The sequence below is a fragment of the Capra hircus genome, chromosome 10, assembly GCF_001704415.2.
Source record: "Capra hircus breed San Clemente chromosome 10, ASM170441v1, whole genome shotgun sequence".
Classification (NCBI taxonomy): Eukaryota; Metazoa; Chordata; class Mammalia; order Artiodactyla; family Bovidae; genus Capra; species Capra hircus.
The window spans coordinates 37,602,898-37,630,479 of NC_030817.1; the positions used below are offsets into that span (position 1 = coordinate 37,602,898).

General features: G+C 37.7%; 1 protein-coding gene across 7 annotated transcripts in view; it reads left to right on the forward strand.

Moving 5' to 3' along the window:
* FERMT2 (fermitin family member 2) overlaps positions 1-27,582 on the forward strand; it is a 72,765-nt gene that overhangs the window by 18,879 nt on the left and 26,304 nt on the right. For all 7 annotated transcript variants that reach the window (XM_018054132.1, XM_018054131.1, XM_018054133.1 and 4 more), the window contains exons 3-4: positions 10,968-11,201; positions 25,662-25,796. In XM_018054132.1, the coding sequence (XP_017909621.1) occupies positions 10,968-11,201; positions 25,662-25,796 (369 nt within the window). The remainder of the gene's footprint in view (positions 1-10,967; positions 11,202-25,661; positions 25,797-27,582) is intronic.

The window sequence follows — 27,582 nt, forward strand, 5'->3', positions numbered from 1 at the left end:
GCTGTTTTCATTTTATTGATTACTAAAAGTGTATGTCAGCTGAGTTAGCTCTGGGACTTTGTTAAAAGCAGTTTCTTTTCTGTTTTTCATTGCTGTGGAAAATCAGGAATATACTTATTTCTAGTATACTAATAATCCTATTATAGTTACTTGAATTAAGTCATAGATCGTGTTGTACTGATGTAGTATAGAATGCACTGCTGAGAATCTCTTGGATGATTATTCTAGAGTAAAGGATGATTCTGGAAGGAGGGTTGCTCTTCTAGAATAAGATTAAAAATAACTGAGGAATTTACTTCTGGTCTCTCTAGAACAGTCTTAAGGAAGAAAAGAATGATTTAGAAGTTGTTTCAGTTATTTTTATGTGATACAGAATATTCATTTTATAATATGATTTTATTTAATCTCTAATATAAAATAAGAAGTGGTTAGTAACATCATTTTTCTGAATTGCCTCTTTGCTGTTGATAATGTTTCTGTTCTTCACTTGTTTAAACTCAGTTTAATTTTGTTCAGTAGTATATGTATTCTTCAAATAATGAAATAGCTACCAGCCATAACCTTTTTGAATTTTATTGTCTATAGCTGTCATTATTAAATCAGTTGAACATATGCATAATATAAATATTCCTTCACATTTGGTGTTTTGAGAGTGAACTGATGAGTGACTTTGCAGTGTTGGCTGGTTCTAGGCACAGCCTCCTGAAACCAGTCTTACTTGAATCACAATTTCCATGGTCCAGTTCTTATTATCTATTGAACATACATATATATATATATATCTTAGGATATATCATGAACTGATTAGCTTCTTGGTGCCTGTGAAGACTGGGGTCCATTATATACAAATTGATGTTTCCAGTGTATGGTTAGTATTGGAACAGAGAAATGGAGTGGTTTGAGTGAGTATTTCCCCATAGCTCTTTGAGACCCTAATGAAAGAGCGGTCTCTGATGACAGGGTTTCTCTGCCTGGGGTTTGTTTCCCTTGGGCAGAGGTGAGTGAACATAAATTTAGACTGTGAACCCATTTCTTCATGCCAACTTCTTAGCTGAGATTTCAGTTAGGTGCCTATTAGAACTGGAATCTGATCTCTCTGCCCCTGAGGATCTGTAGAGCCTCAAGCAAGAACCTAACCCCACTGAACCTGGTTTCCTTATCTATAGGAAGAACTTAGATTGGGTTGATTCCTAAGGACTTTTTCAGTTCCCAGTTTATGTGGTCTTTGTAAGCCCCGCTGTGATACTGGCAGGGAAAGGCACAAACTAATAAGCAAGTTGTCGAAAGATCCATGATGTCAGACTTATGGAAAGTTTGTTGAAACTCCCACCAGAATTTTTACTCGGCTCTTTCCCTTCAAGATGACTTGAAGTCTCCTCTACAAGAGTCCTGCTGCCAGTGCACGCCACTTGGCTCTGAGTTAGGAATGGCAGGTACCGTTTTAAGGAAAGGCAGGAATGAAGTACAGCCTCCATATTTCACTTCTCAACACTCTCCAGTCCCTCTGGCAAGCCCTGGGGTATTTCCACTTCATTTAATAATCCCTTTACCTCCCTACCTATACTCCCTCTCAATTATAGTGCTTTCCTGGTGACTCAGACAGGAAAGAATCTGCCCCCGGTGCTGGGGACCTGGGTTCAGTCCTTGGGTCGGGAAGATCCTCTGGAGAAGGGATCAAATTTACAGTTCCTCTGTCCTTTGATTGTCTCATCTCTTGAAACAGGAATTGTGATAGCATTTACCACTTAGCATTTTTGTGAGGATTAAGTGAGAGTATGTTAAGTGCTACTGGTACATGCTAAATGTTCAGAAACAAATCTTGGTGCTGTTGGTATCATCCATTTGATTTTCAAGCCAGGATCTTTCTAGCGCTCCTCTTCACCTTCCAGCTGTCCTCTCTCATCTATAATCGGTATCAGTGAGACCTGTGATTCTAATTTAGACATATCCCTCACATTTGGCTCCTTTTTAGCTTCTGCCTTAGAAAAGGTCCTACTCCCAGAATATTGCAGTAAATTTCTTATGCCAGGTTCTTTTTCTGATTCACTCTCTGTAATCCCATCATAATTACCTTCATAAAACCATCTGATTTAGAGCCACTATTGTCTATAGAACAGTTACTCTTGGTACGTGTTAGAATTCCCACATTAAGACCCAGGTAAAATGTCCCCTTTTCTTCAGAGCCTAATCAGTGTTCCACGTTTAAAGTTATTTGCTCCTGTTGCATTTTGCTCTTTTATCTTTTTATCTCATTATATTTGTTTGTGTTCCTCACTTGAGCAGCAAGAACCTCTAGGATGGGAATTCTGAGATAAGTGTACCTTAAGTATATATTCCCATGGCCTAGCTTAGTATCTGGCATATAGCAGGTCCTTGGAAAATGTTTATCGATTTCATTTACTGGTTGTGTATCCAAAGAGCAACACTTTGTCCAGGTTGCCTATTTCCTTTTTTGGAAGGCTGAGTGATCAAAAAGACAAGGACTTGAGAGTAGTTCTGTGTTTCAGGAATTGGTGAGGAAAGCAGAAGGTAAAGCTCTTCTATTGTGAGGAACTTTTTTTTTTTTTAAGCAAAAAAAGAAACCTTGGCCTAAGGCGATAAATCCTAGCTGGGAAAGAGGAAGGAGGCCAGTTAATTCCTACAGTATATGAAGGATGAGGAGGGAGTAGCCAAGTGTGCTACTTTTAGCAGGAGAGCTTCTCTCCCTCACCACTTAACACCTCCATTGTTTTTAAGCTTCTCTTCCCTCCAGCCCACACTGCAGGTGCCTCTTAGCAGTTTTCCTTACATCTCTAGCTGAACATCAACCATATATTCTGCAAAAAGCCTTAGGATATCAGTTTAGTGGAATATTTCTCATAGTATACTTTGGACTATTTTAGATTTGGGTAATAGTCTGATTTGGAATCTATTTATAATGTTTCCTTGGGGCAAATCTAAATTCTAAGACTCAAAAGAATTTTTTGAACATAATCGTTGCATACTGTAAGGATTGTCTTGAGCAAAAGATGATGTGAGAAAGAAGAGGAAGTCGATATGGTTTGATTCTCCATGTCTTGGAGAATCTGTGCCACACTTAGTGTAGACATGTTTTAATTCTGAATTTGAAGAAGAAAAAATGAATTTTTAAACATAGAACTAAATAAATCTTAAATATTATTTTTCATGTTGCTTTAAGAGTAGCTTCCTTGTTGTTTTCTTTTTTTTCGTTTCCCAGACTTTAAACTTTTTATTTTGTATTAGGGTATAGTCAGTGAACAATGTTGTGGTAGTTTCAGTGAACAGTGAAGGGACTCAGGCAACATATACATGTATCCATTCTATCCCAAACCTGCCTCACATCTAGGCTGGACATACCATTGAGCACGTGCTGTACAATAGGTCTTTGTTGGTTATACCTTTTAAATATAGCGGTGTGTACATGACTATTCCACAAGTCCCTAATTATCCCTTCCCCCTGCAACCATAAGTTCATTTTCTAAGTCTCTGAGTCTCTTTCTGTTTTGTAATACGTTCATGTGGTCATTTCTTTTCTGTTTTCACATGTAAAGGATGTCATATGACATTTCCCCTTCTCTTTCTGTCTGGCATCACGCAGTATGGCACTCTCTAGGTCTCTCCATGTTGTGGCAAATGGCATTCTTTCATTCTTTTTAATGGGTGAGTGATATTCCATTGTACATATGCCCAGGAGCAGGATTGCAGGGTCATATGTAGCTCTATTTTTAGTTTTTTTTGTTTTTTTTTTTGGTTTTTTTTTTTTTAAGGAACTTCCATACTGTTCTCCGTAATGGTTGTGCCAATTTATATTCCCACCAACAGTGTAGAAGGTTTCCGTTCTCTCCAGAACCTCTCCAGCATTTGTTGTTTGTGGGTTTTTGATGATAGCTATTCTGACCGGTGTGAGGTGATATCTCACTGTAGTTTTGATTTGTATTTCTCTAATAATGAGTGATATTGAACATCTTTTAATGTGCCTATTGGCCATCTATGTGTCCTCTTGGAGGAATGTCTATTCAGGTCTTCTGCCCATTTTTTGAGTGGGTTGTTTGTTTTGATGCTGTTAAGTGTCATGAGCTGTTTCTCAATTTTGGAGACTAATCCCTTATTGGTCACATCATTTGCAAATATTTTCTCCCAATCTGTAGGTTGTCTTTTCATTTTGTTTATTGTTTCCTTTGCTGTGTAAAGGCTTTTGAGTTTAGGTCTCATTTGTTTATTTTTGCTTTTATTTTCATTATTTTAGGAGAGAAATCAGAAAAGGTGTTGCTGTGATTTATGTTAGAGAGTGTTCTGCTTATGATTTTCTCTGAGAGTTTTATAGTATCCAGTCTCACATTTAGGTCTTTAATCCATTTTGAGCTTATTTTTGTGTCTGGAGTTAAGGAATGATCTAATACCATTTCTTTGCACGCGGCTGTCCAGTTTTCCCAGCACCATTTGATGAAGAGCCTGTCTTTCCAACATTGTGTAGTTCTGCCTTTGTCATAGATTAATCGACCATAGGTGAATGGGCTTATTTCTGGGTTCTCTGTACTGTTCCATTGATCTATGTTTCTATTATTGGCCAGTACCATACTGTTTTGACGACTGTAGCTTTGTGGTATAGTCTGAAGTCAGGGAGCCAGATACCTCCAGCTCTGTTTTTCTTTTTCAAGATTGCGTTGGCTGTTTGGGGTCTTTTGTGTCTCCATACAAATTTTGAGGGTTTTTTTTTCTAGTTTTGTGAAAAATGCCATTGGTGCTTTGATAGGGATTGCATTGACTCTGTAGATTGCCTTGGTAGTATAGTCATTTTGACTGTCGATTCGTCCAGTCCATGAACATGGCTTATCTCTCCATCTGTTTACGTCTTCTTCAATTTCTTTCATCGGCATCTTATAGTTTTCAGAGTACAAGTCTTGTGTCTTCTTAGGTAGGTTTATTCTGGGATTAATGTTTTCTTGATGTAATGAAGGATCTTTACAATTTTCAATATGAGGATTCATTTATCAAACGTGTGCCAGTCACCTGTGCAATGTGCTAGGAATATAATGGTGATCAAAATAGGCATTGTCCTTGTCTTCTCAGTGTTTAGTAGGAAATTAAGAAACCCCCCCCATCCCAGGAACAACAAACAAAACGAATGCACATTTTGATAAGTGATATTACAGTGTACTGAAATAGAGAATAAAAGAGGGACATAGGACACTGGAAGTCTTAGAATGGTTAAGAAAAGCTTCTCTGAGACTGTGGAATTTAAAATTCGGGAGACAAGAGAAAACTAGACATTCAGAGAGTGGAGTGACACTTGCAAAGCCACCGAGGCAAAAAAAGCTTACTTACCAGACAGTTCTTGGAATAAAAAGAAGGTAGGTGTGGCCTTGGCACAGGAAGATCAGTATGGAAGAGTGGATGGGCTGTGCTGGGTGAAAGTTTGTAGACTGAAAGTCATTTGGTTTTCATTCTCAGCGCAGTTGCAAGCTGTTAAAAGATTTTCAGCAGGGGGATTGACGTGAAAGTGTTAAATAGATCACTTTGGATGGAATCATGGAGACTAGACAGGAGGCTCTTGGCAGTAGTTGGTGTAAGAGATAATAATGATGACCTGAAATAGGATGGTGCCAATGGAGACTGAAGTGGAGATTTTGGGAAGTGGAGCTGAGGGGCTTGATGAATGTGCAGACTAGGGAAAGAGAATTCACTACTTTTAGCTTTCTAGCATGAGCAGCTTGGGTTGGTTCCTAGGGCTATTTAATGACAGTAGAACTAGGAGAAAATTAGATTAAGTTTTGAATATATTGGCCCTTCCTGAGTAGTTCAGATGGTAAAGAACCTGCCTTCAATGCCGGAGACCTGGGTTCGATCCCTGGGTCGGGGTGTGGCAACCACTCCAGTATCCTTGCCTGGAGAATTCCATGGACAGAGGAGCCTGGTGGGCTACAGTCCATGGAGTCGTGAAGAGTTGGACATGACTGAGTGGCCAACACACTTTGCATATATTAAGTTTGACATTCTTCTGAGACGTGCTGGTGGAGATGTGGGGTAGTCAGTAGGATGTATAAACTGGTGCTCTAAGCAGAAGGGTAGGCTGGAGATAAAAACTAGGAAGGTAAGTGCATAGAGGCCATGTAAAGTCACAAGAATGGATGGGATACCTAGGAGCCAGAGTGAGGAGTGCGTGGTTTCTAGAAGGTGGGAATGGCAACAGAGCATGGGTAGCTGGGGTGTTTTCAGATAATTAGGAGGAGAGACATTTCATCGTAACTCAAGGCGGGAGACCCATACCGGCACAGATGCAAGAAGCTTTGTACATTTGGTTGGCCCTTAGGGTGAGATAGTTTCAACCCGATGGCGTCTCTATTTTCTGAAGTAGAATCCATGGTTGTCTGCTGAGGAGAAGGAGGGTACACAGGCATTTGAGAGGAGGGTTGGCAAGTTTGAGATGCAGTGGTGAGCAGAAGAAACATGGTAGGATTGCCCAGCACTAGCTCTGATCCTGTTGGCCTTAAATTTATAATGTTTCAATCTGCCTGGGTTGAAATGAAGGATCTATTACATTAAGATACACAGCTTTACATACACACACACGATTTGTATAGTTAAGTATGTTTGAGGTGCAGTTAGCTCTACATTTGCCTTGGTGAATGATTCTCAATTGGTTTATCATCATCTTTCTCAGGATTTTCATCAGAGTGTAAAGTTGTTTTTGCTACTTCTGAATAGAATAAATATATTCTTGTGATATCTGTAGTGGAGCCAGCTGTGGAACATGACGTGTAGATATTAGCTTCAAAATAAGATACGCAGTGTAATACAGAGCTAAAACTAAAGAAAGATTTCCTAGTAAGTAGGAAAATGTTGTCTTGCATATTTAAGGGAGCTCAGTCAAGCGTCTAACAAGTTTTGAAATGACACTATGACACAATGACTCTCTGGAGGGGCAGTCAAATTAAAGAAAGTTGGAAATGTGTTTTAAGTTTTACAGGATTATCACTATTTAAGTAATGTAAATAACTTTTGTTCTTAAAAACAAGACTGAAAGTACTTCTTGGACTTGCCATCCCCTTTCTGTTCATCTACCATCCATGATTCTACTCCCCAGTATAGCAAAATGATCAGGAAAAGTTGTCTGTATTCCTTATTTCTACTTCCTCATTGCCCAGCCATTGTAATTCAAACTTTCATCCTGTCCACTCCCATGCTAACTTTTTGCATGGCCTCTGAATTTCAGTCATGCTCAGCCCTACCCCTGCATTCTTCTAAATTATTTGATGACTTTGAAATAAAAAATCACTCCCCTGCTTAAAATCAAGTTTTAGACCCACACCCAAAGTGGTCTGGGCTGAGTCCAGGCATTACTCTATTTGAAAAGTTGCTCAGATAATTCTAATGCCAAGCAGGCTGAAAAACACTGCTCTAGTGGCTTCTCTCATACTCAGAAAGAGTAAAAGCTGAACAGCCTTATGGTATACAGGGCTTCTGCCAAGCTCTCTGGTGTTTTACCTCTTCAATTTGAGTCATATTGGCTTTCTTCAAATATGTGGGAACTTTGTTCTTCTCATCACTGTATTTCTAGCACTAGAATAGTGCTTTCTGGTAAATGTTCAGTAGATATTTGTGTAATTAATGAATATTTTACAGATACTGTTTGTTTCTTTTGTAGTATTGATTCTCTTGTGGTTAGTGCTGATTAGGTCGCTGGCATTTTGAGTCTTCAGGAATGCTACCAAAATTATAGTATTGGAACAAACATCACAGGTTAATCATTCCGTCTTATTTATTTATGGCTGCTTTGGATCTTGGCTGTGGCATGCAGGGTCTTCATTGCATCACACAGATTTCTCTCTTGCACTGATAGCAGATTCTTAACCGCTGGACTATAGTCCCTTCAACTATTCCGTCTTCTAAAACTGATTGCTTTTTTTCACTGTCAGAGTGCCCGCTTTTCTGTTTTTGTTTGCTGGTGTGTGCAGTGTTGACACTTCAGATCTCTCCTGGTGTCCCGTTTCTGTTTTTAGTTGGAGTAATTTTTCTTTCCTATATTGCTACTTACCCACTGTTTTCTGTTGGTAAAAAAGACTGATCTTACCACTGTTCCAGTCAGTAAGAGAGTCTTTCTCTTTCTGTGGGTAAACAAACTGTTCATAGTGTTTCTAGTACATAATCTTTAGATTACATGTCCTTCTCCCCTATGTTTATTCTTAATAGATGCAGGGGGACTGTTGCTTTGGTGTAAAAAACCAAGGTGGAATTGACGGGGAGGTTTCGATTCTAAAGAGGAAGATCATAGGAAGTACTTGTTTCTGAGGTCAGCGTTTGAAGCCTAATTGATGCAAGGTTGAGATTTTATTGAATCTGGGCCTATGAAGTCTTTCTGTGAAAATCCATGTAGTAAATATTTAGGGTTTGGTGAGTTAAGTGCTTGAGTGCAGGGTGGTCAGCCCCATGCATGGCAGCTGGGGAAATGCTGGGAATTTCATGGCCCTAAGAGCAGTCCTCAACCAACTGGATAGATCCCCCAGCTTTCTCTTTCCTTAGGAGGAGAATTCTAAGTCATGTTTTATGTGATTCCTCAGAGGGGCTCTTGCAGGACTGAACTCCAGTTATCCACAGAAGTTAACGACTTTTCTCCCACGTCTCACTTTTCCTAATCCCCTCAGGTATGCTTCCTGGGATCTCCCCCTCCCCCATCCAACCTCAATATGCTACTTGCACCAGAGTTCTTATTTCAGGGTTGTCTTTTGATTTAAGACAAAGGAAATCCAAATGACTTAAGTCAGTATTAACAAAACTACTATTATTAGCAGCGTACAGCCTTTCCCTCTCTTCTCCCTGCACTGGACATACATGTTTTGGCTTCCTTAAAGATTAACATTGGTAGCAGAAGTGAATGGGCTGAAAAAGAAAGTATTAGATATCAATCTACCATTTCTTCAATTCAGCTCAGCCTTACTCTGCAGTGGTTACTGTCATTCTTTACAAATGACCTTGTTCTGTCTTCGGCTCTTTGTTCCTAAAGAATACAGTAAACCATCTGTAACATGTGAGACATTTACCTCATAGTATACAAAAAGGTCCCAGTCTTGGTTATCTGCTTGTGAGCAAGATTGGATTTACTGTTTCTAAAAGTTGATAAATTCTGTGCTGGAAAGTAATTTAAGAGACTAGGTACTATATATTGAGTACATTTTGTCACAAGTAAGTAGTTGTAAAATATGTATTTCTGCAGCCAATCTTCAAATAACATAATTGACAGGGCTTTCCCAAAACAAATACTGAAATTTCAAAATGCGGTAAAATCACAAGTCACAGTTTTCCCATTAAAGTACTTACTCATTAAAATATTTTTTTACTATCTGGGGGAATTGAAGGTCTTTTTCCCTCTTGTGATCTGTTTCTTCCATAGTGAGGAGAATTATATCAGTTACCTTTCACCATTATAGAAGGTGTTTCTAGGCTCATAGTGTGGTAATTTGATGTTTTACTATCTGAGGCTTTCAGGGAGACAAGTTGTGCTAAAAAAAGTTTCAGGTTTAGTATATACTTTTAAACTTATCTTCTTAAAACAGACCAGTTCTTTTTAAAACTGTATTAAAATGAGCTTTATATCAAATCATGATGATAGTTTTATTTTTCCTCGCTCTCTGGAAAGCTTGGTTTTGCTATGTTGTTGTTGTTTTAATATCCTGTTCCCCCTTTTTGGTTCTTAGTTCATCATATAATTGATCCCCACATTCTTTACTTTTATTGCTACTTTAATAACCAGCAGAAATTGGATTTTATTTGTAAATTTATTGCTATGATCTGCTGTATCTGGAGGTAGCCAAATCTTTTGTAAATTACATTTTCTTTATTTCAGTTCAGTTCAGTTGCTCAGTCGGGTCCAACTCTTTGCAACCCCATGGATTGCAGCATACCAGGCCTCGCTGTCCATCACCAACTCCTGGAGTTCACTCACACTCATGTCCATCGAGTCAGTGATGCCATCCAGCCATCTCATCCTCTCATCCCCTTCTCCTGCCCCCAATCCCTCCCAGCATCAGAGTCTTTTCCAATGAGTCAACTCTTTGCATGAGGTGGCCAAAGTACTGGAGTTTCAGCTTTAGCATCATTCCTTCCAAAGAACACCCAGGACTGATCTCCTTTAGAATGGACTGGTTGGATATCCTTACAGTCCAAGGGACTCTCGAGTCTTCTCCAACGCCCCAGTTCAAAAGCATCAGTTCTTCAGCACTCAGCTCGCTTTATAGTCCAACTCTTTCTTTATTTAGTTTCTTTTAATTTAATTGTATATGAGTGTTAAATAGTTTAACGGGTATTAATGTTTCTTCTTTTTTTTTATGTTTTTTCTTGTGCCAAAATATATTGGGGGGTGTGGTTGGAATGTAGTTTTTTTGTTTTTGTTTTCTCTCAAGTTAAGTGTTACTCATGGATGTTTTCTTTTCCAGGCTCCTCTTTACCTAAGATAGTGGTTTTTGTTCATTTTTGTTCCATCTTACTTCTCACCACCCCTTAGCCTCAGGATGCTTCTGCAGCCTCATATGCCTCAGCTTTCTCACCAGCTTTATCATCAGAATATTGTCCATTGCTCAAAGCTGGGCTAAGAATCCACCAACTCCATCTCATTATTTATTCATCCTTTGGATTCCAATCCCCAGGGTCTTCCTTGTTCTCTGAATGCTTACAGAGTCCATACTCTGTCATATGTGTGTCATACTTTGTCATGTGTGTGTCTACTTTAAGCATTATTAATTACTCTGTGTATTCTGCCTCTGCTGTCTTCTATATTAGCTTTCAAGGGCAGAGTGTTTTCTCAGCTGTTTGGTATTTCTTTTAGTATTTCTTTAGTATTACTTACCACATAACAGGCATTTAGTATTTAACTAATTGTTCATATTAAATACCGAGTTACTTAGTTTTCTGCTTGTAATTTCTCTCAAGGCAGTCCTGCAGATTTTTAAGTGTTTTGTTTGTTTTTTTAATAGATGTTAAAAAAGATTGGTCTGACCATGCTCTGTGGTGGGAAAAGAAGAGAACTTGGCTTCTCAAGACGCATTGGACCTTGGATAAGTACGGCATTCAGGCAGATGCTAAGCTTCAGTTCACCCCCCAGCACAAGCTGCTCCGCCTGCAACTTCCCAACATGAAGTATGTGAAGGTGAAAGTGAATTTCTCTGATAGAGTCTTCAAAGCTGTTTCTGACATCTGTAAGACATTTAGTAAGTACTATATCAATTCTTCATGAAATTATGAGTTTTATGATATGTATATGGCTGACATAGAGTTTATCTCAAAGAGTAGGGATTGGGGTGAGCAAGCTGTGCTTGTGCATATGTGAAATTATTGCTTTATTCTTTAACGTTTTTATATTTAAGATAAAGAAATACTGAGTTAAACTAAAACAGGAGTCTGGTAGAGCTCTTTCCTTTCTAGAAGTATATCGTATATTTATTATTATTAAATACCTCCTTCTGATGACTTTATTTTTATGGAAAGGAGAAGGGAACAGGCATTATTTTCTGAGGAATGTAGCTTTTGTAGTGTTTCAGTGCAAATCAGTATTTGCATTGATTCAGGCAGATTGTGTCACTTCCTTCGCTGAAGGGCTGACACAGTTCCTAAGGAAATGACCACGTGTGTTGGCATCCTTCCTTAACCAGTCTACGCTTTGACCACTCTTGTAGCAGTTCTGTTTATGTTTTCTGAAATGAGATGTGGATTACATTTGGTTGACCCAGTTCTGTCATATGACAGGAAGTATTTAACCATCAGAGAAAATCTGAATCATTGTCATCATTAGTACATAATTCTGTTGTATCATAGATTTGGGGGAAATACAGGACAGTACTGTTTTGATCTAATAACTCAAATTATAAGGATTTTTATGTTTAATGGAATTTCTAAGAAGGAAAATAAAAATACAGAAAAATACTAAGACTTATGTAACATTCACCTAAATATCACTAGAATTAATAGTTGATGTTTTGTCATTTTGCTAACCTTTTAAAGTCAAATAATATAGGTAAAGTCTTGATTCGTATTCTTGTCTAATTTCCCTTTATAAAGCAGCTACTGTCATAAGGTTAGTGTGTATCTTTCCAGTACTTTTGAAAATACATAAATACACATGCACATATACATATTCATGTCTGTGAGTGTATATACTCAAAAAATATGTTGCTGTAGTTGTTTTTCAGTATCTTACATTATTTTGTACATGTGTGGTGGAATTTCTCTTTTGTGTTTGTGTAAAAGTAGAAGGTAGAATTGTTCTAAGTGTATACATGATTCATTTCGGATACTGTCAAATTGCACTCCCAAGTGGTTGTACCGGTTTACATTCCAACTCGCAGTGTGTGAAAACCCACTGCCCGAAGCCATCACTAACACTTGAGTGTTGTCAGTTTTTAGTGTTTGTTTCTCTGAGTGAAAAAAAATTTTAGTTTATGAAGATAACTATGTTTTTATGTCTCAACTGGCTGTTTCAGTTTCTTTTTAGAATTGCTTGTTTATATCACTTATCAATTTTTTTTAATTAATAAACTTTTTTTAGAGTAGTTTTAGGTTCACAGCAAGATAGAGCAGAAAGTACAGAGTGTTCCTGTTTACTCTCATTCCCACACATACAACCTCCCCACTGTCAACACTCCATACCAGCGTGGGACATTTGTTACAATGATAAACCTTCATTGACACATCATTATGACCCAGACTCCATGGTGTACATTAGGGTTTACTCTTGATATTGTATAGTCCACAAGTTTGGACAAATGTACAACCATTATTATAATACCATACAGAATAGTTTTACTGTTCTCTAAATCAGTGCTCTGCCTTTCCATCCCTCCACTACCAACCCATGGCAACAGTTCATCTCTCTACTGTCTACGTAATTCTGCTTTTTACAGAATGTCTTACAGTTGGAATCATATATAGCTTTTTCAGATTATCTTTTGCTTAGTAATACAGATTTACGTTTCCTTCATGTCCTTTGATGGCTTGATAACTCATTTTTTTTAAAGCGCTGAATAATATCCCGTTGTCTGTATGTGCCAGTTTACTTTCCACATCTACTGAGAGATATCTTTGTTGTTTCCAAGTTTTGCAACTATAATAAGGTGCTGTAAACATTTATGTGCAGGTTTTTTTTTTTGTGAACTTGTGTCTTTTACTCCTTTGGGTAGATTCTAAGGCAAATGGTTGTTGGACCACATGGTAGGAAAATGCTTAGTTTTGTGGGAAACTGCTAAACTGTCTCCCAAAGTAGCTATGTCATGTTGTGTTCACATTCAGTAGTGAATGAGAGTTTTCATTGCTCTAATCCTCACCAGCATTTGGTGTTGTCAGTATTCTCTATTGTGGACATTCTGATAGATGTGTAGTGGCTTAGCACTGTTATAATTTTGCATTTTAATGATGACATATAATGTCGGACATATTTTTATATGTTCATTCACCACCTATACATCTTTGGTGAGGTGTCTGTTTAAAAGTCTGTGCCCTATTTTTTAGTCAAGCTTTTTGTTTTTTTTTTACTGTTATATTTTAATAGTTATTTGTATACTTTGGGTAACAATCTTTTGTCATATATGACTTGCAAATATTTTATCCTGGTCAGTGGCTTATCTTCTTTTTCTTTGGCAGTTTCTTTCACAGAGCAGAAATTTTTAATTTTTATAAAGTCTAGCTTATCAGTTATTTCTTTAATGGTATGGTGTGTAATTATTTTTTATAAATACATTATTGAATTTGATTTGCTAATAGTTTATTAAATATTTTTGCATTTATGTTCATTAGAGATATTGTTCTATAGTTTTCTTGCAATGTCTTTGTTTGATTTTAGTATTAAAAGTAATGCTAGCCTCATAGAATGAATTAGGAAGTATTTCCTCTGCTTCTGTCTTCTGAAAGAGATTGTAGAGTATTAGTATAATTTCTTTTGGCAATGATTTTTTGGATATAGCATCTAAAGCACAGGCAGAAATAAACAGGTGGGATTACATCACACAGCAAAATTTCTATGCAGCAAAAGAAATGATCAGCAAAATGAAGTATAATCTATGGAATAGGAAAAAATATCTGCAAGCCATATATCTTATAAGGAGTTAATATCCAAAATATATAAAGAGCTCAATATCAAAATCCCCCAAATAACCCAATTTTAAAAATGGGCAAAAGACCTGAATAGACATTTTCCAAAGGAGTTTTACAAATGGTCAACGAGGTACGTGAAAATGTGCACAGCACCGCTGATCATTAGGGAAATACAAATTCAAACCACAGGAGATACAGCTTACTCGTTAGAATTCAGTTCAGTCGCTCAGTCGTGTCCGACTCTGCGACCCCATGGACTACAAGCACGCCAGGCTTCCCTGTCCATCACCAGCTCCTGGAGCTTGCTCAAACTCATGTCCATCGAGTTGGTGATGTTAGTCTTATTAGAATGGCTATCATCAAAAAGACAAGTGATAACATGCTGGCAAGGATGTAGAGAAAAGAGAACCCTTGGGCACTCTTGGTGGGACTGTAAATTGGTGTAGCCACTATGGAAAACTGTGGAGGTTCCTCAAAAAACTAAAAGTAGACTCTCCCATATGACCCAGCAGTTCCACTTCTGGGAACATAGCCGAAGGAAATTAAAACATTGGGTCAGAGCAGTAACCGCACCCCCATGTTCATAGCAGCATTATTTATAATAGCCAAGACATGCAAACAAGGTCAAAAGGTGCAAGATAAGTTAAGCACTTGGCGATGTGGTATATGCATGTTGACGAGAGTTAACACTACTGTATGGTTTATTTGAAATTTGTTAAGAGAGTAGATCCTAAGTTCTTAACACGGGAAATACTGTGGTGATCAGTATGTGTAAGTTCACAGTATGTGTAAGTCAAGTCATTATGCTACACCTTAAACTTATACAGTGTTGTGTGACATACCTGAGATACGTCAGGCATACCTCAATAAAACTAGAAAAAATGTTTGGTAGAATTTAAGTGAACCTGTCTGGCCCTAGTGCTTTCTGTTTTAGAAGGTTATTATTGATTCAATTTTTTAATAGGTACAGGCTTACTCAGATTGTCTGTTTTTTTTCTTGTGTGACTTTTGGCAGACTACTTTCTTAGTATTTTATTTGGTAAGAATTATTTCTTCTGTTATATAAGAAAATGCTCCTGTGTAGTGATTAAATGAGGTTCTTTGTTATATTTTACTTTCCTTTTTTAAAGAAACCCTTCTGGCAAAGGCATGCCAAGTTCTTTTATATATAAGGTAAGTTCTGACATGCAGGCTTTACAAGTGAAGAGCCTTATTAAGAGTAAATGAAAAGTTCATTTGTGTCATTTTTTTAGATTCCACTTATAAGTGATACATGAATATTTCTCCTTGTCTGACTTTACTTCATATTCTGATGTGTCCTGGCCTAGTTTTAAGTTTATTCTGTTTTTATTGTAATTCTTAAATTTATGGATTTATAGTTATCAAATTTGTGTAATTTTCAACCATTAGTTCTTCAGATAATTTTTGGTGTCCCTTCCCACACTTGCTATCATTTGCTGGACTTGTTTCATATATGCTAGAGCAATTGTTATTCTTCTGTAAGTTGCTGATGTTCTCCTTTTTTTGGTCTTTATTCTCAGTTTCATCTTGGAAAGTGTTCATTGCTATCTTCAAATTCATTGATCTTCTGTTAATCCCATCCAGTGTTCATTTCAGATGTAGTTTTCATCACTAGAAGTTTGGTTTTGGCCTTTTAAAAATACATAAGGTTTAATTTTTTTCTTTATTTTTATGCGTTTCCGTTCTTAAACATGTGGAGTGTACTTATAATAGCCATTTTCATATCTTTGATTACTGATTCTATAATTGTTTATATCATCAATTCTATAATTGATTATATAATCTGTTACAACCCCCTTCAACTTTGCTTCTGATAATGGGCTGTATTTTCCTGCCTCTTTTTTGCCTGGTAATTTCTGTTTGAATGTTAGAGTCTGTTAATTTTACACTGTTGGCTGAATTTCTTTGTGTATTCCTTTAAGTAATGTTGGGGTTTTGGGGTTTTTTTTTCTGCCAGATTTTTCAGTCAGATTACCTGGAATCAGTTGGATCCTTTTGATACTTGCTTTTAAATGTTAAGGGCAAGTCCATTAATCTGGAGCTAATTTTCTTCTGGGGATTCTTCTCAATATCCAGTGTATTAGGAAAACTTTCCCTTACAGGTACACAGATCCGTATTCACCCAGATTCCAGAGGATAACTGCAGATCTCCAGAGCCCTCTTCTCTCTGGTACTCTGACCCACAAATTCTAGTCATCTTGGCCTCCCTGGGTTCCATCTCAGATGTCTGAACTCAGCAAGACCTGACTCTGTTTGCCCCCTCCCCACCCTGAACTACTTCAAGACAGTAAGCTGGTATACCCAAAGAGCTCATTGTGTTTTTCTCTCCTCTCCTGTTCTCCTTGTTGTCTAATATCTGAAAAACTTTCTTTCCTGTTCCTTTATTGTTTACATAAAGCAGGAGGGTAAATCACATTTTTACTACTCTGTCTTGTTGTTAGTTGCTAAGTCGTGTCCAACTCTTTGCAGCCCCATGGACTGCAGCACACCAGGCTTCCCTGTCCTCCACTGTCCCCTGGAGTTTGCTCAAATTCATGTCCATTGAGTTGATGATGCCATCCAACCATCTCATCCTCTCTGTTGCCCCCTTCTCCTCCTGCCTTCAATCTCACCCAGCATCAGGGTCTTTTCTAATGAGTCAGCTCTTTGCATCAGGTGGCCAAAGTATTGGCGCTTCAGCTTCAGCATCAGTCCTTCCAGTGAATATTCAGGGTTGATTTCTTTAGGATTGACTGGTTTGATCTCCTTGTTAGCTTCTAGAGGCCTCCTGAATTCCTTGACTTGTGACCCTCCTCCTTTTTCAGAGTCAGCAACAGCAAGTCCAGCTCTTCTTACTTCTCAAGTCTATATGACTTCTCCTGTCTTATCTCCCCTCTACTTCCTTCTGCTTTGCTTTTCTGTTAGACAGACTTCTTGTGATTGCTTTGGACCCACTGAGAGAATTCAGGATAATCTCCCTAAAATCAGTTGATCAGTAACCTTAATTCCATTTGCAAAGTCTCTTCACGGCAGTTGCTAGATTAGTGTATGATTGTATAACCAGGAGCAAGAATTTTAAGGGGCTGCCTGCCACAGATTCCTTTCTATAATGTCTATCAGTCACTGATTGTCCATTCATACAGATACCTGATAAGAAGCTCTAGTTGAATGGGGTTTAGCTTGTTTAGCTTGTCCCTCTAAGGGGTATTTGGACATTGAGCAAGCCTTTTCAAATGTCAGTATCTAAAGGATCTTTTCTCTAGGGCTTTTCAGATTTTCCTCCAAGGAATCCTAAAGGGTGTGTATCTGAGGGGTAGGTGTAATTCAGTATGGGACAGGGTTCATTTTTCTTGTCTCTTTTTTGAGCACATGATCATGCTTGATGTTTAGCATAGTGAGTCCATGTGTTTCCCATTGGTATCTCCTGCAGACACCTTGATTTTCTGTTTACTAAGTATTTGCTTGTCTCCCATCTGGCTTTTGTCTCAACATTTTTCTGATGTTGCTGATCTGATGTTTTTCTCCTGTTTTGTCCTTTTAGGTTCATATTTTATTTCTTTACATTTTGGTATGATTTTTGGAAAACAGTGAATGTAAATGCAGGAACTCAACCTACATGTTTAACTGGAAACTCTTAAGAAAATTCTGCTTTTAAACAAAATTTGTTTTATTATTTTACCTGAGTACCCTTCTCCATTCTTTTATTTCCCATTTCCTCAGCCCCATAATTTTTGAGATACATATGCAGTATGTATATTACATAATTATATAGGTAATTTATGTTACCTGTCTTCTATTAGACTTGTACTCTACTTGATAACATTGATTTTGAACATTGGATTTTATTGCTGTATAGTTTATCATTTTGTTATAAATAGATCCTGGATCACTGTTTTGTGTAGTGACTCATAAATGCTACTATCTCTTTATTATTGAACTGTAATTTAGCGTAAAGGAAAGGCAGCATTGTATTTTGGTATGCCCATTTTAAAGCTTTTACATTTCATAGGCCTGTAAGTGTATTTTATTTTAATCTAAACTTTATTTAATTATTTGTGTTCTTCACCAAGCCCACTCGTACACATGTGATTCAGATTGCTAAATTCACTAGTTTAATTTCTTCCTGATGTAAGACACAGAGTAAATACATAAGTCCTAAGTTCCTTTATCATTATAATAGTATCGCATATGGATTTACTATTTTTGGTTATTGCTGTAATGAAATGAAAAGCACTTACTCACAGACGTCATGTGTAGCCAGCAGCTACCTTGCTGCATATAGAACTGCCTGTCGTTAGAGAAATAAGGTGTCTTTCTCCTCTTCCTACCCTTTCCCTCAGCTGCAAGGTCTCAAGAAAAAGTTGGAATCAAAATTACCTCTAGAGATTTAAAGTTGAGATATGATTGACACATAAATGTAAACATCAGGTATACACCATAATGATTCCGTATTTATATGTATTGTGACATGATCACCACAATAAGTTTAGTTAACATCCATCACTAGAACTTTTATAAAACAAGCTGTTGGAGGCCCTGAGTCACTAAGAGTATTATCTGGGGGTGTGACCTAAACATTTCTTTTTAATATAATTACTTTTACATCACAAGCAGTTCTCACGGGCACATACAGTTAGGAGCTGCTTCATCTGCCTATGAGCGAAAAGCTAGTTAACAGTTAACAGTACTCATTTTTCTAAAAATGTTCATAGCTGGTTTGTGAGCTGACAGGAAATGGCCCGTGAACAAAAATCTCAAAGGATGAATCATGTAGTGCAGTGATTTTCAAGAAGAAAGAAATTTAGGAGGCGTTTTGCTTGCTTTCGTCTCTCCCACCAAACTTGGTAATGGTAAACTGTGGAAGAAGCAGGTCATATCTCTCAGGCGTGATTAGTTTTATGTCCTATGTACTTTTTAGATTTTTCACCCTGTACCAGTTTATGATTTGCTTTGGAGAAATGAATGGGTGGAGAGACACATTACCACCACCACCCTGCCCCCACTTAATACTGAAGTAGAGGAGACAAGTGATTATTCAGAAGCTTGGAGTTTTCTTTTTTTTTTTTTTTTGGAATTTTCTAATGTCTATTTACTCCCAGCATGGCAGTGGTGGCATTTAGAGTTGAGGGTATGCTGAGAATTGAAAGTACAATCCATAAATCATTAGATCTCTTAGCATGCTAAATCTTGTTTCTTTTAAAAGTATTCTAGGAAATGATGATTCAGTTCTGTTAATTAGATAAATATGGCTCAAAAGACATACTTGAAATCATCTTCTGAATTTCTGAATCTACATAGCACAACTTAACACTACTGATTCAAATCCCCAAAATTACTTTCAAGGATAAATGGGTTACCTTTGTTATGGAATTGTGTCCTTGGGCTTTTTAATCAATAGAAATTGAAAAGAGGAATTCAGGCACGGCTTCATTGGGACTCATGCTATCCCAAAGCAAAACCAGGTAACAAGTCCCCTCGCTCATTCTCTGAGGGAGGGTGGGCTGGTTCCTTAAGTGGGGATCTGGTGGGAGCAGATCTGTGGGTTGGGCTGGAGGGCTGGTTAGATGATCTGCCCACCCCTTGGTGCTGGGTGCAGGGATCATGCTCAGTACCCTACTTCAGCTCCCAGCATCTGCAAAATGAAAGTTGGATTGAGGCCTTTTTGTATCTTATTGTTCATAATTCCCCTGATTGCACATGCATGCAGTTGTTCTTAGTTCCTTATAAGTTCTTTGTTGCTTGAGGAGACATTTGTCCAGGTGCAAGCACTGTGGTAAAGGGTCCCAGGTCCCAGCCCTATCTCAACTTGAATATACAAGACTGAAGAAAATCTTTGATTTTTAATTTTATGACTTTAGCTAAAGAAGTCACTGTATTACTTTTAACTTTAAAAAGACCTGCCTGGAAGCTTAAGTGACAGAATTTAAGGAACAAACATTTATTTTTAATATCATCTCTGCTGTTTAGTACCTAAGATGTTCACCTACTCTTTGGTAAAGTATTTGTTCAGAACAGTTTTACTGCTAATTCCATGTTCATGTTTCAGAAAAGTACCCCGAAATAGCATGTAAGTACAAAACAAAGACCTAATGTATACCAGAGTGTTCCTAATAGTGAACTATAATAACCAACAGAGAAACAACAAAAAATAATCCATTTAGTTATTGAAAGATTTTGATTTCTTTTTTAAACATGGTTCAAGGTGTAAATAAGTAAAAAAGAAAGTTCAGTGTGGTTTGCAGTGGTATCTACCATGTTAACTTTTATATGCAAATTAGCTTTGATCTGAAGAAAGTGAAAGTCACTCAGTTGTGTCCGACTTTTTGCAACCCCATGGACTCTACAGTCAATGGAATTCTCCAGGCCAGAATACCATGGAGAATAGGGTGGCTGTTCCCTTCTCCAGGGGGTCTTCCCAACCCAGGGATGGAACCCAGGTCTACCTCATTGCAGGCGGATTCTTGTACCAGCTGAGCTACCAGGGAAGCCCTGATTTGAAGAAATCTAGCAGAATGCAGTGGCACCCCACTCCAGTACTCTTGCCTGGAAAATCCCATGGACGGAGGAGCCTGGTGGGCTGCAGTCCATGGGGTCACTACGAGTCAGGCACGACTGAGCAACTTCACTTTCACTTTTCACTTTCATGCATTGGAGAAGGACATGGCAACCCACTCCAGTGTTCTTGTCTGGAGAATCCCAGGGACGCAGGAGCCTCTGGGCTGCTGTCTATGGGGTCGCACAGAGTCAGACACGACTGAAGCGACTTAGTAGTAGCAGCAGCAATAGAAAAATGAGCAAAGGAAGGAATAATATAAATAGCTAAAAACCCATGGGGAAGTGTAGATCATCACTAATAATCAAAGAAATGTAAATTAAAACAAGGAGATAAGCATACTGTTTTAAAAATAAAGCTTTAAAAAAATAATACATGTGCCCATGTTGCTACATTTTGGCCTTAAAATTCATTTAACCTTTGATCCAGTAATTTATTCCAGTGAATTTCTAAAGAAATAAAACTTGAAAAAGTAGATATATATAGATGTTTGTAGAACCGTTATTTATAGTGGGCGCAGTATTGGAAGAATGGGCACAGTTTTATACATCTGTTAGAATCACTGATTCACATAGTCATATTCCATTTTTCACAAACAAGGTTTAAATATCTTAATACTTTCTTGTAATTTCCAAATGTATACCATAATTGTATATTTTTTAAAATTAGAAAAAACATTAATAGCTAATACTTATGAAGTAGTTATTGTGTGTCAGACCCTGTGCAATCATTGAATTTTCATAAACACCTCCTGTGGTGGTAGTTTCATTTACATTTGAGGAAACTTGGATGCTAGTAGGCTAATTAGTAGCTTTCCCAAGTCATGCAGCTAGTAGTGTAGCTGAGATGTGAATCCAGGTAGTTTGGCTGTGTGCTTCTGCCTCAAGTTGTGCATCATCAGCTCTGCAGCAGTGTGGCCAATCCTAGTTCTAGTTTTCCTCCAGATAAAAAGCTTCCAGAGTTCCTAATACTGGGTGGAGTTCCTAATACACAGTGGAGACTGCGGGTTTCTGAAAGTACAGATTACCTACTGTCAAACTCTGATCCAGTGACTTAGCAGTCTGCAGCATTACAAGTTAGGCAGGGACTTGGATTTCATTGTCTGTTCTCATACTGACAGATGGTGTAGATGCCTCCAAACACTCCAAGAATACAGCAAGCACTTTTCCTTTCCACTGCTTTTTTTCTTGGCTTTCCCTCTCTTTACATTTTATTTTTTAATTGACTTTATTTTTGTATAATTGATGTACAATAAACTACTCATTTAAAGTGTACAGTTGAATGAGTTTGACACATGTTTCCATCTCTGAAACTATTAATACTACAATCAGGATATAGAACATTTCCATTAACTATCAAACTCTAACAGTCACTGATCTGTTTGTCACTGTAGATTTGCTGTCATTTTCTGGAGTGTTGTGAATGAAATCCTGCAGTACATACCCTTTTCTAATTGGCTTCTTCTACTTAGATAGTAATTTTGAGATGCATTCATGTTATTGAATAACATGTGTTGTTTTTTTTTTTTTTTAACTGATGACTTGTATTACATTCTAAGAGTAGTGTTCCACTGATACGAAAGTATAACATGTTCTTCCACCTGTGTTATTTCTAGTTTTGAGTTTTGTGACTAAAACTATTATAAATATGCTTTTCATTTTCTTAAATAAGAGTGGAGTGTCTAACTTTATAAAGAACATGTTTAGCTTTATAAAGAACTGCCAAGGTGTTTTCAAAATTTTTCATTTCACATTCCCAGCAACTGAGTATGAGAGTTCCACTTTCTCTCCATCCTTACCAACACTGGGTATTGTCAGTCTTACTCAATGTTGGCCACTCTGATGGGTGTATTTGTCTCTTGTGGTTTTAATTTTGCAGTTTGTGACCATTAATGTTGAGCATCTTTGCATATGCTTCTTGGCTATTCTTATGTATTCTGTGGTGAAATGCTTATCCAAATCTTTAGCCCACTGGTCTGCTTATTATTAAATTATATGGGTTCTTTATATATTTTGGATACAAGTCTTTTGTCAGATATACATAATATATTATGTGAATATTTTGTCCCAGTATACAGCTTGCCTTTTTGTTTTCACAACAGTTTTTTTTTTTTTCTTGTAGTAAAGGGCAGTTTTTTTGTTGTTTGTTTTTTAATAAGGGGTATGGATATCCTATCTAAGAAATATTTGTTTACTTAAATTTTCTTTAGGTCTATGATGTGCTCAGTTGCTCAGTCATGTCCAACTCTGCAACTCCATGGACTATAGCCCACTAGGCTCTTCTGTCCATGGGATTTTTTTAGACAAGAATGCTGGAGTGGGTTGCCATTTACTCCTCCAGGGGATCTTCTGAATCCAGGAATCAGACCCTTGTCTCCTACATTGGCAGATTCTTTGCCACTGTGCCACCTGGGAAGCCCAGGACTATGACACATGAAATTAATTTTTGCATATTGCATTAGATGAGGGCTCATGTTCTTTTTGAAAAATACATGAATCTCTTATTTAGCACTGTTTATTGAAGAGATTAAAAAAAGCAAGAGAGTTCCAAAAAACCATCTTTCTGCTTTATTGACGACACCAAAGCCTTTGACTGTGGATCACAACAAACTGTGGAAAATTCTTAAAGCAATGGGATTGCCAGACCATCTTACCTGCCTTCTGAGAAATCTGTATGCAGGTCAAGAAGCAGCAATTAGAACTGGGCATGGAACAACAGACTGGTTCCAAATCGGGAAAGGAGTATGTCAAGGCTGTATATTGTCACCCTGCTTATTTAACTTCTGTGCAGAGCGTATTATGAGAAATGCCAAGCTGGATGAAGCACAAGCTGGAATCAAGATTGCCGGGGGAAATATCAATAGCCTCAGATACACAGGTGACACCACCCTTATGGCAGAAAGCAAAGAACTGAAGAAACTGATGAAAATGAAAGAGAAGAGTGAAAAAGTTGGCTTAAAACTCAACATTCAGAAAACTAGGATCATGGTATCTGGTGCTGTCACTTAATGGCAAATAGATGGGAAAACAGTGACAGACTTTATTTGGGGGGGGTCTCCAAAATCACTGCAGATGATGATTGCAGCCATGAAATTAAAAGACGCTTACGCCTTGGAAGAAAAGCTATGACCAACCTAGACAGCATATTAAAAAGCAAACAGATTACTTTGCCAACAGTGGTCCGTCTAGTCAAAGCTATGGTTTTTCCAGTAGTCATGTATGGATGTGAGAGCTGGACTATAAAGAAAGCTGAGCACCGAAGAATTGATGTTTTTGAACTGTGGTGTTGGAGAAGAGTCTGAGAGTCCCTTGGACTACAAGGAGATCCAACCAGTACATCCTAAAGGAAATCAGTACTGAATAATCATTGGAAGGACTGATGCCGAAGACACTAAGTCATGTCCGACTGTTTTGCAACCCCATGGACTGTAGTCTGCAAGGCTCTGCAGTGGCCACCTGATGCAAAGAACTGACTCATTGGAAGAGATCCTGATGTTGGGAAAGATTGAAGGTAGGAGGAGAACGGGGACAACAGAGGATGAGATGGTTGGATGGCATCACCGACTCAATGGACAAGAGTTTGAGCAAGCTCCGGGAGTTGGTGATGGACAGGGAGGCCTGGTGTGCTGCAGTCCATGGGTCACAAAGAGTTGGATGCGACTGAGCGACTGAACTGAATTAAGAGATTTCCCTTTTCCTTTGAATTGCCATAGCACCTTTGTCCAAAATAATTGGCTGTGTCTGGATTTGTTTCTGGGTCCTCTCTTCTAATCCGTTCATTTATATGTCTTATCAGTTGGCCAGTAATTGCAGTTTTAATTGCTATGGATTTATGATGTCTTAAAATCAAGTAGTTTAGGTCTTCCAACTTTATTCTTTTTCAAAATTGCTTTCTCTATTATAAAATTTATAAGGAAATGAGAACAATTCTACAATCAAATTGTTCAGAAGAGTAAACTGGAATTTGGATTAGAATTTTGTCGAAGCTTTAGCTCAGTTTGGGAGAAACTGACTTAACTTGGGATTCCCTGGTGGCTCAGTGGTAAAGACTCTGCCTGCCAATGCAGGAGAGGCAGGTTTGATCCCTAAGTCTAGAAGATCCCTTGGGGAAGAAAATGGTAATCTACTGCAGTATTCTTGCCTGGGAAATCCCATGGACAGAGGAGCCTCGCAGACTACAGTCCATGGGATCAAAAAAGAGTTGAACATGACTTAGTGTCTAAACAACATCACTGACTTTTTACTCATTCCTGCTGTTTATGGACATGGTATATAATATGTAATATATATAAACTTATTTGGGTCATTTTAAATTATTTTTGTGTGGCCATTTTGTTTCTTATATATTTTTTGTTTTTTTTAAAAACCCACTTGGTGATTTTCTTTTTTTTTTTTTGATGGGCGACAACTTTATACTCCTAGCTATCACTAACTGTACAATTAGAGACACGGAATTGTAGAAGAGCAGACAGCAGACATAGGAAAATATCAGTCTTCATTATTTTGCCCATTTTTCATTATGTGTACACATCAGGTTCTTCACATGAAAATGAATAGAATAAACTCAGAAACTTGTACATTTGGTATCAAGGTAGGAAAGTTTGAGTTGATTAAAATTTTGAGATTTGATAATGGTATGAAAATATTTTCTTTACATTTACTTCATATATCTAGTATAACATATACAGAATGAAGCAACCATATAATATAAACCTTAATTCCATAGAGTTTTGGTTTAAAATATATATAAATAAGAGCTCTATTATTTTCTTTCTGTACCATAGTATTATCTTTCTACTAGGTAACGACATTTATTGGATAGTTACGAATTAAGTGTGCTTTGGTATATTGTTTTTAAAAGTGTCATATTCTCGTGTTTTGCATGGTGTTAGTATCTGGCAAAATACAAACATGCACAGAAAGAAATTATAAGTTCTTGTTTTGAAATGGACTCACAGATTTACCAAATGTAATAATGTGTTTAAACTTTCCATTTTCCCAGTAAAATAATGTTTTTTTCTTAATTGTAACAGACATCAGACACCCTGAAGAGCTTTCTCTATTGAAAAAACCCAGAGATCCAACAAAGAAAAAAAAGAAAAAGCTAGATGATCAATCTGAAGATGAGGCACTTGAACTAGAGGGGCCTCTTATCACTCCTGGATCAGGTGAGTCTTTGACTAAGCATGGGTTCAGTGTGAGAACCATGAGAGCTGTATGCATGCGTGCGTGTGTGCGTGTGTGTGTGTGTGTGTTTGAAATATAGTTGATTTACAGTATTGTCCGTGTGTGTGTGTGTGTGTGTATTGAAATATAGTTGATTTACAGTATTGTGCTAGTTTCAGGAATTGCAGCACAATGGTTCATTTATTCATTTATACACAATGATTCATATATACATACTTTTTCAGGTTCTTTTCCCTTATAGGTTATTAAAAAATATTGAGTACAATTCCCTGTGCTGTACAGTAGGTCTTCCTGTGTGTTTTTGAGATCAGTATAGATGGACTAAATAGTCTGGAGAGTGGTCAGGTTAAAGAACGCTCTCCTTCTGCATCTTTTCCCTCAATCTTTACATCATCACAAGAGTCTGTCACGTGCAGATCATTGTGTCGGATGTTAGTAGTTGAATCAATAAAAAGAACAGCTGGTTCTGTGCTCAGGAAAAGTCAAAAGGAGACAGTACCTTAACTTGCCTCAGTTCTCGGCATTGCGGAAATTGGAGGATTTTTTTAGCATTTAGTTCCATTTTGGGTGTATTTTGTGGGAACCACCACTAATTTAGTTAAGACATTATTACTTCTATCAGGTTACTTAAAGCGTCTATGCTTTACACACGCTAATCTCTTAGTGCCTCTCTTGTTTCTTGAAGAAGCTTTCTCAGATTTCCTTCCGTTACCTCCCCAGCCTGAATTAGGTATCCTGCTGTTATAAGTCACCAGACGTTTCTGTATTTGGTATAATCTTATGTGTTCTCCCCTAATAATTGTGAGGTCCTACATGAAGAGACTGTTTCTTACCTTTCTGTTACTAGGACCTAACAGCATATGGCATACAGTAGGAACATGGGCAGTGTCTGTTGAGAAGTTAGATGATTAATCAATTAGGTTACGTGGTTCTTTGGTTCCTGAAAATTGGTTTCCCTTGTTTCCATTGGCTGCACATTTGTAAATCCATTTCTTAGGATAGATCTCAGAGGCAAATAAATAAACTAATTTTACTAATTCAGTTCATTCCTGGTTTTTGAAAATTCTGGGGTGATGATGATGGTAATGAAAGTAAACAGTGAACACAGACTTATGTATGCCCAGAGCTATTTCACACACTTTACCCATGGAAACTCATTTAATTTTCACTACAGCCCATCAAAGTGGATTATGTTATTATTCACGTATAAGGATGAAAATGTTACAGCACAGTAAGATTCAGTTCAGTCGCTCAATCATGTCTGACTCTTTGCTAACAGTAAGGTTAGGAACTATAAAAAAAGGCTAAACACCAAAGAATTGATGCTTTCCAATTGTGGTGCTGGAGAAAACTCTTGAGAGGTAACCCTTGGACTATAAGGAGAGCAAACCAGTTGATCCTAAAGGAAGTCAATCCTGAATATTCATTAGAAGGACTAATGCTGAACCTCCAATACTCTGGCCATGTGATGCGAAGAGCCGACTCACTGGAAAAGACCCTGATACTGGGAAAGCCTGAAGGCAGGAGAAGAGGGAGGCCGAGGATGAGCTGGATAGATAGCATCATCAACTCAGTGGACATGAATTTGAGCAAACTCTGGGAGATAGTGAAGGACAAGGAAACCTGGCGTGCTACAGTCGATGGGGTTGCAAAGAGTCAGACATAGTGACTGAACAACAAAGATTAGGAACATCTAAGGTCACATACCTTGTAACCTTTATGTCACTGCTCCTGTACTGATTACATCTCGGAGCTACCAAGAATTAA